Source organism: Dromiciops gliroides, chromosome 3 (genome assembly GCF_019393635.1).
Source record: "Dromiciops gliroides isolate mDroGli1 chromosome 3, mDroGli1.pri, whole genome shotgun sequence".
Taxonomy (NCBI): Eukaryota; Metazoa; Chordata; class Mammalia; order Microbiotheria; family Microbiotheriidae; genus Dromiciops; species Dromiciops gliroides.
Window position 1 is genome coordinate 273,748,786 of NC_057863.1, and position 15,940 is coordinate 273,764,725.

The 15,940-nt window shown below is 38.3% G+C and overlaps 1 protein-coding gene across 5 annotated transcripts in view; it reads right to left on the reverse strand.

The window, feature by feature from the left end:
* Positions 1-15,940, reverse strand: part of KDM6A (lysine demethylase 6A) — a 272,112-nt gene that overhangs the window by 120,598 nt on the left and 135,574 nt on the right. For all 5 annotated transcript variants that reach the window (XM_043993008.1, XM_043993006.1, XM_043993005.1 and 2 more), the window contains exon 6: positions 9,070-9,190. In XM_043993008.1, the coding sequence (XP_043848943.1) occupies positions 9,070-9,190 (121 nt within the window). The remainder of the gene's footprint in view (positions 1-9,069; positions 9,191-15,940) is intronic.

Sequence of the window (15,940 nt, forward strand, 5' to 3'; positions counted from 1 at the left end):
ATTCCTGGATGCTTTCAAATGACAAGGAGAGCTTGCCAGAAACTGCCCAGAAGCCAAGAACAGGTGGCATGTAGATAGTTCAGTGGATTGGGCCTGGAGTGAGGAACACTTGAGTTCAAATCCGGCCTCAAACGTTTAACTAGCTGTATGACTCCGCTTAAGCAATTTTACCTTTATTTTCCTCCATCCACTGGAAAAGGAAATGGCAAACCATTCCTGTATCTTAGCCAAGAAAACACAAGGATAGTTTTGACATGCTAGGAGACCAATGGGGTCACAAAGAAACAGACAACAGCAGCCAAGAACACTTGCAACTTTTGTCTGTTTTATCTTTTCTGTTCTTTCACGAATAATTATCATCTTATGAGAGTGTACAGGTGACTGGTGATAATATAAGATTCATCCAAGAGTCCTCAAGACAGTGGCATAAGTAGCCCAGTTAGAAGACCATGCTGCAGCCATAGAAAATGATCTGCTTGACTCAATCCAACAAGAAGATAAATGATCAATGATCAAAGGATTGAGTTTTTCCATTAGTTATACCACATACAGAAGTGAACTTAGAAGAAATCCTCCAGTGGAGGAAAGGAGTCCTAGGACAAACACTTCAAGTAAGTATGGTTCCAATCCAAACTTGTCTTCTAGATTAGACAGATGTTTTCCTTCCTATACCATTCTTTGTAAAATTAGTTTGTATTAATGATTAGTAGATACTGAAGGATGGGGCTTCTGAGTAAAACAAATGGTTTTGCTATTACAAATTTATTTTAGCTGTTGATTTTTTTTCCCCGTGACTTTCCTGCATCACCCTCATTTCCCTTTCCATTTTTTCTTCTACCTCTTTTACTTTTCCCTCTGCCTCTCTTACTTTATCTTCAAAGTCTTTTTGGAGCGCTTCTATGGCCTAAGACCAATTCATATTTTTCTTCAAAGATTTGGATGTAGAAGCTTTGACTTTGTTATCTTCTTGTGAGGGTGTAGTTTGATCTTCCTTGTCACCAAAGAAACTTTCTATAGTCCACATCTTTTTGTCTGATCATTTTGCAAGCTTCTATCTTGACTTTTAACTCCTTCTTAAAGTGGGGCCCTACCTGCAGGATGCACTGTTCCAAGATTCAAGGGGTCCCAGGTGGATAGATTTAAGGAGAAGCAGATTCTTCACTACCTTGGCCTGTGCTCTGGTCTGTAAATAGCCACAGGCTTGCTTGCTCTTTAACCTGGAAACAGAATTCTGTCTCACTATGGATGCTAGCTTGTGGCAAGTCTGTGCCCCTCCCGGAACTGGGCCCATGACTAAAGGCTGCTTCCTGGTTCCCAGCATGGGCAATACAACAGAGTTCCACCTAAGCGCTAACTGTGAGCTAAGTTTCAGAAGTAGCCACAGCTGCAACCAATTCAGAAGCTCCAGAGGTCTCTTTCTGTGGTGCAGCCTGCCTGGGACTGGATCTGTTTTGGTGCGTCCCGGGACTGGACTCCACTCTCACCCCGGTACAAAAGACCTTTCCTGCCCACCTTCTAAGCCGACTTTGGCTGGAAAATGATCTCACCTTGTCATTTTGTGGGTTATGTAGCTGTAAGAATTGTCTTATGGCATCCTCCACCATCTTGGCTCTATCTTGGCACACACAAAAATATATAAGCATAATTTTTTTTTAAATCTCAAGTATTCTTAGGTTGACAAGTATAATTTCATCCACAAGAAACACTGAAAAAGCAGAAAACTGCACTACTGAACAATAACCCACAAGCTCCCTTTCTGACACTGAACTCTACAGTTTTTTCAATGTCCTATTTATTGTATATCTTCTGGTGTAGTAGGAGCTATGTGTGATGGTCATCCTCATCCCATCTTTCTAATATAACCAAGGCTATGTCCCCCATTTCTCCCCTGAATTGTACTGAGGCTACAGTCATTGACTTTGCCATCCTTGGCCAACCCAAGCAGCAGTAGCAAGGACAAGGCCATCATTTAAGGTTTTGTACTGTCAGATTTTTACAAATAGATATAGTGATAGCAGAATGTCACTGTAATAGAAACCCTAGGTACTTACAACGATCTCCTAAAACTCTAAGAATTCATATGCCCTCCTACAATAACCCAGTGTTGGTTTAGAAAATGAGTCCAGGAGTAATACATAACATTTAGAAATTTTATAACCTTAGAAATAAAACCAAAGTAAAATGTCATTTTAATACTTTTTATTTCTTTTGAAATATGAAATTAAACAATCTCACATTAAACATTATTCCTTAACTGGAGGCTATTTATATGGCCAATTCAAAAATCCAATCAAAAACCCAAGAAAATACATGAAACCCTCCTTGACTGCCTCACTGTTGCACTATAGCTAGGCATGGGGTGTAGACACACTTTCCCTCATGTAAAGTCCCCAGTCAGCTCCACTCCTTTATACTTTCTATTTCCTGAATCATAATCATTTCACCTCTTCAACTATGCCTTTTCCACACAAAGTATCCCTTACTTGAACAACACTTCCCTACATAGCAGTTTAAATAATACAACAGAAATACCAATAAATGTAATATAAAGCATTAATTAAAATGTCATCAAATGACAGGCACCATGTTGCCTCAAACCAGGGTTTAAGGAAGGCAACCTGGAAGAGGTGGGATTTTATTTGAGACTTAAAAGAAGTCAAGGAAGTCAGTAGGTGGATAGGAGTGAAAATGTTCCAGGCATAGAGGAAAGTCAGAGAAAATACTAGGACCTGAGAGATGGATTGTCTTATTTGTGAATAAGCCAAGAGGCCAGTGTCATTTGATTAAAGACTATGTGGTGAAAAATAACATCTAGGAAGACTAGAAAAAAGAGGGAGCTAGGTTAGAAAGAGATTTGAATGCCAAACAGAGCACTCTGTATTTGTTCCAGGAGGCAACAAGGAGCTGCTATACCTTACTGAATAGGTATGGTGACATGGCCAGGCGGTGTTTTAGGAAAGTTGCTTCAGTAGGTGAAAGGAGAATGAAGATACTCTACAGTCATAGGGAAGGTAGCAGGTGGGGATGGGAAAGAGAGAGTTTAGAGGGAAAGAATGAATTCCAGGACACAATCAACAAGGTGAAGTAGAGGCAGCAACCTAGCCATATTTGGCAGTAACATAGCCAAGAAATGGTCGGGGGTGAGATATTTTTCCAGCCAAAGACAGCTTAGGAGTATAGAAGGACAGGTCTGTGACCTGTGACCTGAGCCTAACTAAGTAGCAACACCAGTGGTAGGTTCTGGAGGTAGCTGCAACAAGCACTAGCTCTGAGAACTAACTCCCAACTCAGACATGGTCGTCCATGACAGAAAGGAGCACTAGTGCCTGCAGATAGATGTAGGGGAGCAAGGTCACAGTCCAGGGTCAATAAGGGAACTAGCTCTTAAGGCTGCAAAGGAGGAGAGGCCCATCCTGGGTAAAGACTGGAGCACAGAACAGGAGAGCAGTGATTACTCCTCTCCCTCAATCACACCACCTGGGAAAAACCAAAATCTAACAGACCCACAGAACTAGCTGTGAAATCAGAGTGAAAAAAACCTGAAACCTGGGACAGTCCCCCTGTCATCCCCAGGTGAACAGAGCTGAACCTCAAGTTCAAAGTCTGGAAAAATGAGCAAACAACAAAAGAACTGGATCATTAAAAGCTACTATGGTGATGGGAAAGATTAAGAGGCAAACTCAGAAGAAGACAACAACAGGAAAATAGCTATAAGCAAAGGCTCAAAGAACAAAATGGACATAGCCCAAAAGAATTCCCGGAAAAAAGTTAAAGAAAAAAATGAGAGGAAAAACTGTAGCAAAAAAATTATGATGGGGAATTGACAGCATGGTAAAAGAGGCACAAAAATCCACTGAAGAAAATAATTGGGGGGGGGAGGCAACAAGGGATAAGTGAAATGCCCAGTGTCACACAACTGTTTGTCAAAGTGTCTGATGTCAGATTTGAACTCAGGTCCTCCTGAATCTAGAGAGTTCAAATCCAGGATCAGATACTTTACACTTACCAGCTGTGTGATCCTGGGCAAGTCACTTAATCCTCATTGCCTTGCTAATAATAATAATAATAATAATTCCTTCAAAATCAGAATTGGGTAAGTATAAGATAACTCCATGAGACAATGAGAAACAATATCACAAAAGTTAAAACAATAGATATAATAGTATAAGATAACATACATATTTCAAGAAATTAAAAGAATCCACTGATCACCTCCTGAAAAATATCCCAAAATAAAAGCTCCCAGGCAGGTCAAAAAGAAAATACTTCATAGAGCACCAGCCCTGGATTCAGGAGTACCTGAGTTAAAATCCAGCCTCAGACCCTTGACACTTACTAGCTGTGTGACCCTGGGCAAGTGACTTAACCCCAATTGCCTCACCAGAAAGAGAGAGAAAGAGAGAGAGAGAGAGAGAGAGAGAGAGAGAGAGAGAGAGAGAGAGAGAGAGAGAGAGAGATAGAGAGAGAATACTTCAAAAGCAACCAAATAATGTGGAATCGCAGGATCATACAAGATTTAAAAGCTACTTTGTTAAAGAAGTAGAGGACTTGAAAATCATTAGGATATCATAATTAAAGTCATAGGAGATAATTACCAAGGTAAGATAGAGAACAGCAGAGGGCCCACAACAGAATCTAAATTAGAGAGTGTAATCTGGAAAATGCAGTATAAGATAGAGCAAGAGAAGCAGGAGAGAACTGTGTCCCAAAAACTGAGAGACAAGAGAGTATCAAGGAGGAAAAATGAGCATTAAGAAAAAAAATCACTGGATTTAGAAACTAGGAGATTATTACTAACTTTGGAGAGTGCAGTTTAGGGGAATCACAAGGTCAGAAGTCAGACTGTATGGGCTTAAGAGAGGGAAAAGCTGAAGTACGTATTGTAGACAGCCTTTTTGAAAAGTTTAAACATGAGAAAGAATAGATGACAATTATTAGCAGGAAAAGAAGGATGTGGGAAAGAAATTAGCCTTGTTAGGAAATAAAGCCATAAAGTCTTTGCCAGTTCTAGAGTCACAGGCTCTTTCTTGCATTTTCATTCATGCCCTAAAAAATATAATACTTATTCTAGAATTCTTCATTATTGTCAACACCTTAATTTAATCTACCCTATATGTCCATGCTGAAGCATTAATGACCTAAATACTGTACTGCTGTACTCTTTACTTACATTTGGCTCTATGGTTTTATTGAACTGGATATTTATCATATGTCATCATCAGTACTGTGTGCCTAACATTTATAATTAAAAAACATAAAGACAACGACTTTAAATTATAGTGTGATGAAATAATGGGATTTAGCAGATACTCAAAGACCCACCTGGAGATTAATCTATACTGATTGAATCAAGTGAGAGTGATTGACTGCTGATTAAGCCTACTTCAAGTTAATTGGATTGTAATCACACCTGGCTATCCCATAAGGTGGTATTGTTCTCAGAAGCTAGACTGTGAACTCAACTTGAGAACACCTTCAAAACCAATGGATTTGGATGACACCAACCAATCAGCTTGAAGCAGTGTGTAAGGACTGCCTCTGTTCCAGACCTATAAAAAAGCTTCCACAATCAGCTTGCTGGAGAGTTCGTGATTGAAGCAGGCTTGTGGCAGAGGACTTGAGGAAGAACCAGACCAGGCTAGAACTCTAGGCAGGACTTCTTTTTTCTTAACTTTCTGAACTCCATGGGAATATCTGTATACTTTAATAAATGTTTAATACCCAAGGACTGGTGCTAAAGCTTCTAATGTAAGGCTACCACAATTTAGATTTTAAACATCACAGTTTGGCTGACCACAAAGAGGAAAACCAAACGTTTGTCTTCTGATCTTCTGATTGGGTAAGATTTCCCCTCCCCTGTTCCCTTAAATTGGAAAGTACTGCCAAGTATAGGCTGTTTTAAATTTCAAATGGATCTTTTAAACATCCTAAGTTCCCCTTTTCTAGCTTTACCTTCACTAATCAGAGATGTTGGCCAGTTTGAATTTGATGTTACTGACCTTATGGAAACAATACTGTCCCCAGGGGAAAGAGCAGATATAGTAGCTGCAGCAAACGGCCTGGAAGCCATGGGAAAGGTTGATATTGGGTGGCCTATTCAAGACCCTGACTAGGACCCCAATAACCCTAGGCATTTTGATATGTTTAAAGATGCAAGAGAAACATTGCTGAAGGCAATGGAATCCTGTATTAGAAAGACTGATAACTGGCAAAAAATTTATAGATACAGTTCAGGGACCTGATGAGAGACCTAATAGATTCTATGACAGGCTGTGTAAGTATGCCAGGCAATATGCTGGACTAGACCCATTAGACAGCAGAGACGCCCATATTATCTGGTCTCATTTTGTAAACCAGTCCTTACCAGAAATTGGGAAATATTTTAAAAAGCAATGTCCTGGCTGGAATAGTTTGAGTCCTGACAGACTTAAAGAAATAGCAACATATATTTACGAAGGAAATGAGAGAGAAGAAAGGAACAGACAGGACATTTTAGCTCCAGTACAGGAAACAACAAGGCAGCGAAACTGGACAATTGAAAATCGCTATCAACCCCCTAAACTTTGTGAGTACTGCAAAAAACAAGGACATTACTTGAGGGAATGTAGGACTAGAAAGCAAGACCTTAAGAGGACAATGACCAAGAGCCTTGAGGAATTCTTTGGGGGAAATCGAAATAATTTTGGAAACTTTTATCAGAAAGGAAACAACCGGAGTAATTATAGGCCGTATTACAGGCAGAATCAAAATGGATATAAATCTTTTCAGGGGGATACAGAGACAGTATTAGAATAACCGTAAACCCTATCAGGGAGGAACAGAAGGACAGAACCAGAATCAGGGTAACTGTGGACTCCCTAAAAGGGGGGGCACAGGATTGACAAGATGAAGGGGAGGAATGGAACATAGATAATGAAAGCAGCATATTCCCAGATCCGGATTTTTTGAATGCACTTGTGCCAGTCCATTTACCTCCCCAGAGTAATGTAACCCTCAAATTGGGGAACCAGTTAAAATAATGTGGCATACCCCAAATTCTGACTGCTTAAATACTTTAACCTTAACAAGCTTTTCCTTCTGCAGGTAAACCGCTTGTTTGTTTTGTTTGTTTGGTTTTTTTTGAACCATAAGTTTAATGAGTCTGTTTATGGTATTATGTTTAAAACCTATTGCTTGATTTATCAATGGACATATTGAATATTGAGTCTTATTTCTTTTTGATAAATTGTTTATCACTTTAAGTATCTGTTACTGTCATACTAGATAGAGAATTCATGTATAAGATAATGTGTTTACTTGCTAAAAGAACATTATGTAATAATGTCAAATATTAATCAGTCATTTACATTCATTTATCATTTACATGTCATTGTGACTATGTATACTGTGGGTATGGTTTGGAATTATTGTATATATTACAAGTACATCATCAGTTATGCAGCATAACATGCATTTTTTACCATCATACTGTCTTTGGTGAAATTAATATGAGATTTATGAATTATGGAAACTTATCATCTCAGAGACTAATTGCTCTTACAATGAGTTTGATATAGGCCCTGTAGAGAATATATGTACAACAGGAGGAAAGACAGGTACATGTAAATCTATGGTTTGCTTATGATGGCAACTATATAGACCACAGTCCAGTTTCTTCCTCTCTCCCTTCTAAAAGTTTTCTTTTTCTTTCACTAAGTCTGATAGCATGGTCAGAATCCATCCACCTGTGGCCTAGCACAATTACTGGATGTCTCGAAACCATGAGATGTGGTATGATAACCTTTCCATAACATCTTCAGGTGTCATGAACACGTTATTAAATTTGGCTTTGATCCAGACACATGGTGGTAAGAAGTGTTATAGATTGCATAACTACCTCAACCCTCTATTATATAAAGGAGGGAATGTAATGGAATGTATTAAATTTGATCAATGACAAAGCTATGCTACGGTTTAGTAAAAAATCCAGCAATTCAAACAGTTAAAGAAGAAGAATCCAGCTTTCCAGACCAGAATCCAGCTTCCTCCTGATGACATCTTACCACTCCAAGAAGACAAAAGAACTGAGAAAAGACTTCCAAAGACTTATTTTTTTTTTACTGTTTCATCAAGGAACACCTGTTCCTAGAAGAAACAAAGGGGGGAATGTGATGAAATAATGGGATTTAGCAGATACTCAAAGACCCACCTGGAGATTAATCTATACTGATTGAATCAAGTGAGAGTGACTGACTGCTGATTAAGCCTACTTCAAGTTAATTGGATTGTAATTACACCTGGCTATCCCATAAGGGTATTGTTCTCAGAAGCTAGACTGTGAACTCAACTTGAGAACACCTTCAAAACCAATGGATTTGGATGACACCAACCAATCAGCTTGAAGCAGTGTGTAAGGACTGCCTCTGTTCCAGACCTATAAAAAGCTTCCACAATCAGCTTGCTGGAGAGTTCGTGATTGAAGCAGGCTTGTGGCAGAGGACTTGAGGAAGAACCAGACCAGGCTGGAACTCTAGGCTAAATAGGCTTTTTTCTTAACTTTCTAAACTCCATGGGAATATCTGTATACTTTAATAAATGTTTAATGCCCAAGGACTGGTGCTAAAGCTTCTAATTTAAGGCTACCACAATTTAGATTTTAAACATCACAATAGCAAATACATGTAAGGCAATTAAGTGTTCAATAAGTGCTTTTGGATAATGATCATAGATAGGAACCCAAGAAAAAAGAATGCAGCCCTTAAAAACTTAAAATTTTCTGTTAAAATTTAATTTACACTAAAATATTTGACATATTTCCAAACAAGACTTGTGGAATATTAGTACCCCGAAAAATCACATTTTCCTGATAATCAAAGTCAAATATTTTTCTACAACTGGTTATATGCTGCTATGATAAGGGATGCTAAAATTCTTGTTTCTGAATATTTTAGTTCTTGGCTAGGTAAACGACCTAAATTTCTAAAACAGCTTCTGAATTGCCAATACAAACTCCAACATTAAGCACATTTAAAAAACTATACAAAATAACAATTTTATCTGAAGGTAGGGAAATAGAACCCAGGAACCTACCTTTAAACTAGACTCATAGTCTGTATTCACTTTGAACATAAGCCCAAGTCGTAAATGAATTTCCTTGGCTCGACAAAAGCTGGGATCAACATAAAGCACCTCCTGAAATGCTTTAATTGCCCTGAAATAGACAAAAGATATCACTGTTTTTTAGCAATTTACTTGCATGTATTTGCTAAGGAGTATAGTATAAATCATATTTTAAGTCAATAACATGTTTAATCCAATAGATATTTGTACAGTACCTACCATATGCAAAGCACTGCTTTGGTCACTGAGTAGTTATTGATGAATTAAAAATTGGGGCTTGCGACTCCAAACCTAGTTCTTTATACTGCACCATGCTGCCTCCTATTTAGTTATAAACTATGGAGTTTACCAAAAAGTACCCTGCCCCTCGCTACAGTACTTTTTTTTTTTTTGGGGGGGGGGGGGGGGTGGGGAGAGAAAGTGCCTCAATTCATATAAAGGAGTAAAAGAAAAAGAAATTGAAAAGACAAGAGTAAGTGACAGAAATGGTAGGCAATGTGAAGATACTAATTATCACTTTCAGCATACTCTGATACCTTTTCCATTAAATGCCAAAAGAAAATCTTTTAGTGACTCAAGAAATTTATAGAAACATTTTCCTATGTCTGTCTGTCTCACTAAATCATTGCTCTACTCCCCTCTCTCTAATGTTATGCTTACTGATCCTTCATCTGAAAGCTCCTACTGCTGCAGATTTTTTGCTTCCATATAGCATGAAAGAGAAGCAGTACAGTGCAGAAGGTGAAAAGCCAAGGATTAGAACCAGGAGACCCCCTCTTGCATGACTTACCCCACTGCTCATAGGGCCTTGGGCAAGTCACTGGAGGGCTCTTACCCACCTCTACAATGAGGTCAACAACAAAACTGGTCAAATTTAATTTTAAATTTGACAAATTTAAAGCGTTTTAGAAAAATGTGTTATTAGAGCCACCTAAAAATAACTAGATTTTCTTTGACTTTTTTTCTCCTTTGCTGTGTGTGTGTGTGTGTGTGTGTGTGTGTGTGTGTGTGTGCGCGCGCGCCTACATGCTCACAAGTGACTTGCCCAGGGTCACACAGCTATTGTCAAGTGTCTGAGGCTGGATTTGAACTCAGGTCCTCCTGAATCCAAGGCCAGTACTTTATCCACTGCACCACCTAACTGCCCCTCTCCTTTGCTTTTTAATGGTCTAGATAACTATCTCGTGAGCTCAAATTAATCTGCCCTAAGGACAACACATAAATCAATAGTTCCAAGCACTGCATATCACCAAAATACTTCCACAAAGCTAAACAACATCTACAGAAATTGCTGAGTATTCCTGGCAGCCCAAATGAATAAGGAACAAAAAGCAAAAAAAAAAAATTTTTTTATTGTTTAAAGAAAAGGAGAGAACAGAGGAGGGGGAGGAAAAGAACAGGGAAAAGAAAAATCAAATGAAGAGAACAGTAGGTATAAAATTAAAAGAATCGCAATTTCTGGGTCAGAAAGGATCTCAGTCTACATCTAGTCTAGCCTAAACAATGACCTTTATTTAAAAAAAAACAAACCCAGCTGCAAAATACTCAACAAGTGAATATTCAAACTTTGCTTAACAATTCTATCACCTGGCTAATTAACCAATTCTAGGTTTTGATAAGTATAATTTTTAGGATATTTTCCTTATATTAGGGTCTGAATTTACCTCCTTCACTTCCATTTCTCATGCCAAAGCCAACAAAAGAAAATAAATTCTTTTTTCACACCACCATCAAGTAACTAAATTGCAATCCTCTTTCACCTCAGTCTTTTGTCCTCCAGGCATAACATTCCAAATTATTTCAACTATCTTTCACTAGTCCTGCAGTACCTCTGTTGTAAATGAACTCTAAGATACTACTGACTCAGCAATAACTTGAGCCACTTCAGGAGATACAATTAATCTGAGCCACATGATTTGAATTTACTCTATTAATCCAGATTTGGTGTTATACTTTATGGTCCAAAGATCATTCACTTTGATGAGATTTAAAAAAAAGAAAAACAAAAAAACCCAAACTGGTCATCGGATCTCCCTATTCTCTGTCATCATTAACCATCACACCGATTCCAGGAAGAGGTATTACCCTTTTTTTGGATAAAATATACTTTTGCAGCTATTTTTTACAAGACTATGTACCATGCTTTCTTATTCCCCACTCTTGCTTCAGTTTTCTTTAAGTCACCTAAAAATCTGAGTTGATGAGATCCCTGTGCATCCACAACAATCTCCTTTAGACAGCACTCATTTTTGCTTCACTGGCTTTGGCTTTCTGAGTCTTCAAATTTTAAATCTTTAGAGCTTCCCATGTCTCCTGGGCTAAGTTCAGTTGCACATTATTTTCCTTTTAAACCATCTGAAATTTGCTCCTCCACAATTTAGGGCACATGTCAGCTTATTCTAAGCTACCTTCACTTTGTCTATTTTTGCGGGCAGGAATTATGTTTTTGTATGTAACTGGTGGTTGATGTTTGTTGAAATGAAACAGAAAAAGATTCTACATCATTTCCACCCTCCAACACTGTTTCTCCCCATTAACAAAAATCAGATTTAGAATAAAATTTGTTTGTTTCTTTTAAAAAACAATGTTGGGGTGGGGCAGCTAGATGGCGCAGTGGATAGAGCACCGGCCCTGGAGTCAGGAGTACCTGAGTTCAAATCCGGCCTCAGACACTTAACACTTACTAGCTGTGTGGCCCTGGGCAAGTCACTTAACCCCAATTGCCTCACTAAAACAAAACAAAACAAAACAAAAAAAAACAATGTTGGGGTTTTTTGGATAACTTTTGTTTTTAGGTTATCCATATCAGTATTTTTAGATGAGGAAATTGAGTGTCAAACTAGAGATATAGGAAGACTCATTTTCCTGAGCAAAAATCTGGCCTCAGACACTAGCTGTGTGACCCTGGGCTTAAACCCATTTGCCTCAGTTTCTGCATCTCTAAAAGGAGCTGAAGAAGGAAATAGCAATCCATTCCGGTATCTCTGCCAAGAAAACTCCAAATGGGGTCATGAATATCAGACACGACTGAAAGAGACTGAACAAACAACAACTCTCTTTTTGGTACAGTAGATAACCAATTAAGATGTGCTACTATACCATGACTTTGTATTAAATGTGAGATCTAATTACTGAACTCACCTATTTCCTCTTTGTATTTAAATGATCTATATACCCTTCTAACTATAACACCTCTCTGTTTCACACTTCTGGTTCCTGGATTACTTCATTAAATATAATCTTCTAATAGTCTGTTCCTCTACCTCAAAACTGCCTGTTAACTATCTCATTTCTGTTGAACAAGGCATGCTTTCCTTATTCCATATTGGCATTCCTTGCTGGTAGACTTTCAGGTCTGCCTCTCCTTGCTTGTCATTGCAGTTGCACAAGGCCAACAAACTAGCCGAGCTAAGGGTGATGTTAGTGCGGATGGGGATGACGGGTCTATTGAGTAATGGCTACAGGAGCCAAACTACAAGGGGCTGTTTAGGAGTGGTATCTAAAGGAAAGCCTGCTATTTCTAGGACTGCTCTTGGGCTTACCTGTTGCTGCCTAGAAGTAGGATCCTTCTCCATAAGGATCACTTCCATTCTTGCTATTCCCTGAACGTGACTCTCACCATTTCCTATTTCTGTGCCTTTGCACTGGCTGCCCACCCTCTTACCCAGGTCGGTAATACACTCCCTTCTCAACTTGCACATATTATTCACAGAAAAATAAAAAGAAGAGAATGTAAAGACAGAAAAAACACTAATGTAATGGTGGTGGTGGTGGTAAATGAGTACAACAACCGAATTCCTCCAAGCCTAAGTGATGGCATTTCAGAATGTAAAAGAGCAGTTAACAGAAACAATATTAAGATAGTCCCATTTGCATTTTATAAATGGTGAAGTGATTTCAGATTTTTCATAAATCAGTTTTTACCTTATAAAGGATGAAAGAGCTTAACGGTCTTATTATGACTTTTTATTATGACTTGTGTGTCAGGCTCTTTACTACGTGCTTGGAATACAGGGGAGAAAAACAATTCCTGCCCTGAAGGAGCTTACAATCTAATGAGAGTAACAATATAAACAAATAAGCAAAATCAAGCTATATATAGGATAAAGAGGCAATAATCAACAGAGGAACAGGCTTCCTATAGAAAGTGAGATTTTGGGGACAGCTAGGTAGCACAATGAATAGAGCACTGGCCCTGGAGTCAGGAAGACCTGAGTTCAAATCTGGCCTCAAGACACTTAACACTTACTAGCTGTGTGATCCAGGGCAAGTCAATTAACCCCAATTGCTGCCACCACTGCCCCCCCCCCAAAAAAAAAAAACATTTTAGCTGAGACTTATGTCTACTCCTGAAGCCAGGAGTAGACATAAGGAAGGAAACCACCCAAATTAGGGCAGCAGACAGTGAAAAGGAACAGAAAGGAGCCCAGTGTTACTGGATCGCACAGTACCTGGGGAAGCGGATGATAGTGGTTATTGTGTTGTAAGGAGACTGAACAGAGCCAGGTGGGGGAAAGGGGGAAGGGGGATTTTATGTTTTATCCTGGAGGTGATGGTGAACTATTATATTTTAGTGAATAAGGTATGTGATACTATAAAAAGCAAAAACCTAGAAGTCATTTTAGTCACAGCTTGTAGATACAATATAAAGTGCTTAATACTTCCTTGTTCCTTTAGGAAGACATCATTTTGATGGAATCAAAGTAGTTAACTAAATGTAAGGTTAAATGACCAAACACCCTTGCTGGCCTATATCTAAAAAGTCAGGGCTCTATAAGTTGATGGGAGTCATTTCTGGAAGACAGCTACAGATGCAGAATCCAACTTTTTGAGAAGGAATCTACCTTTTCTTCTGCACCTCTTCTAGGGTCCAAGGAATTTCTTTCTCACCTCTCCTCCCCAATTTATGTCAGCATTTTACAGGAGAGATACTGGGGCAAGCAGAGAGCAAGGCCAGGAGAAAAAAATTTTCTTCTTAAAAGAGAAACAAGGATCTGAAGTATCAGAAACATCAACTGCCTTAGCCACGTGTTTCCCAAGTACACACCTCCCTAGTGGTATACTCTTTTTGTGTACACTGCTCTTCCAACTGAAGCTATATTTTAATTGTGGGAGAAGATAATACAAGTTTATAGAGGGAATGATTCCTTACTACTGATCATGTTATGCTATTTAATCAAATGCTTTGCTTTGAGGTAAATGAGTCAATCCCTGGACCACTGAAGGAAAACCCAAGTTTGCTCATGAGTTTTAGCCTTTTACCTCAAATCTGGGAATGCAAATGGGCATGGGGCAGAGTCAACAACTATACTGTAAGGCCTTATATGGGATGTCTGAGGTGCCACTAAAGAAAACAGTATTTTTTTCTTTTCCTTTTGGACAAAATCAGTTTTCTGTAATGTTTTCTTTAAAAAGTCAGATCATATTTTTTCCCCCTCAGATAACTTTTATATGGTTGAATGTTTAGGTACTAACTCTATTATATTAGTGTGGCCATTATGAATATGCATGCTAATAAGCATTATGGATAGCATTCCTATATTACTAATGTTTAGCTATTCACCTTGAACAAATTTTGACTCAGCCATAATCATTTTCTTTAAAAAAACTTCCTTTTGAACCAATCTAGACAACTCATTTATGACATAAATGTGTATATCTTGCTGGAAATCTCCAAGAAAATCCTATCTCATGGGCAAATCATTTAACCTGTCTGCCCCAGTTTCCTTATCTGTAAAATGTGGATGATAATTAACACCTAATTCCTAGGGTTATCCTGAAGATAAAATAAAATTTGCAAAGTGCTATAGAAATGCAGGCTGTTACTATTGTTGCTTTTACCATGACTTATGTATGGACTGTGGATCCATACAATAATATCCACATGATGACCTAGATACCATGAGTATTCAACCACACCTACTTTAGGCCTCTCAGAATGTACTTGATTTCCTTTAAGCAACCTGCATGTCCAATTGAGGAGTTCATATCTTCATTTGGAATGCCTTATGTGTTATAGAAATCCATTGGTGCAGACTCACAGGTGTCTTGTGTTCCAATAACTTGAACTGGCTATTAGGATTACTGTCCAAGGGGAGAAAATGCCATGGAAGACAATATGACTCACATAAGTGGGTATTATAGATTCTGAGATGGAAATCAAGAGGACGAGTGTAATGCACTACAACTCAAACTATCAACTCTGGCTTTCAAGGAACTTAAAAACTATGACCCCCTTAAGACTATTGCAGTAAGATACATCTCAAATGATAATATCACTGAGTTCAGTGGTTCTGACACTGAGGACATAGAAACAGGAAGGGAAATAATAAATGTATGCTGAAGAAATGGAGATACTGCTATGCAATTTCAAGATCCCTATTACTAAGCTTTCTCAGTAAAGTACAATATGCCAAATGATGGAAAATTTACTATAAATATAACTTTGGATTCTCTATGCACTAAGGGACATTTCCATACATACACTACTTTAACTTTATTGTCCAACCCAGTCTTATGTTCTCAATAGGCTAACCATTCAAAGTTCCTGAAAAATTCCAACAATTCATTTTTCTCAGTTTCTTGTAAAACTCTGCTCATGTTGCTTTTTCCATTTTCCTTTCCTTCTAAATTTGCTGGGTGACTGTCATTCATATAACATTTTAGTAACTGTCAATTTATTTCACAGTTCACTGAATGGGAGTTGTAGCAGAGATGGAGAAACAAGTATGGCAAGGGAGCAAGCATATTTTAGTGCCTACAATATGCCAGGTACTGTGCTATAAGTACTTTCTACAAATATTGAATTTAATATGACTCTGCAATTGTTATCTCCACTTTG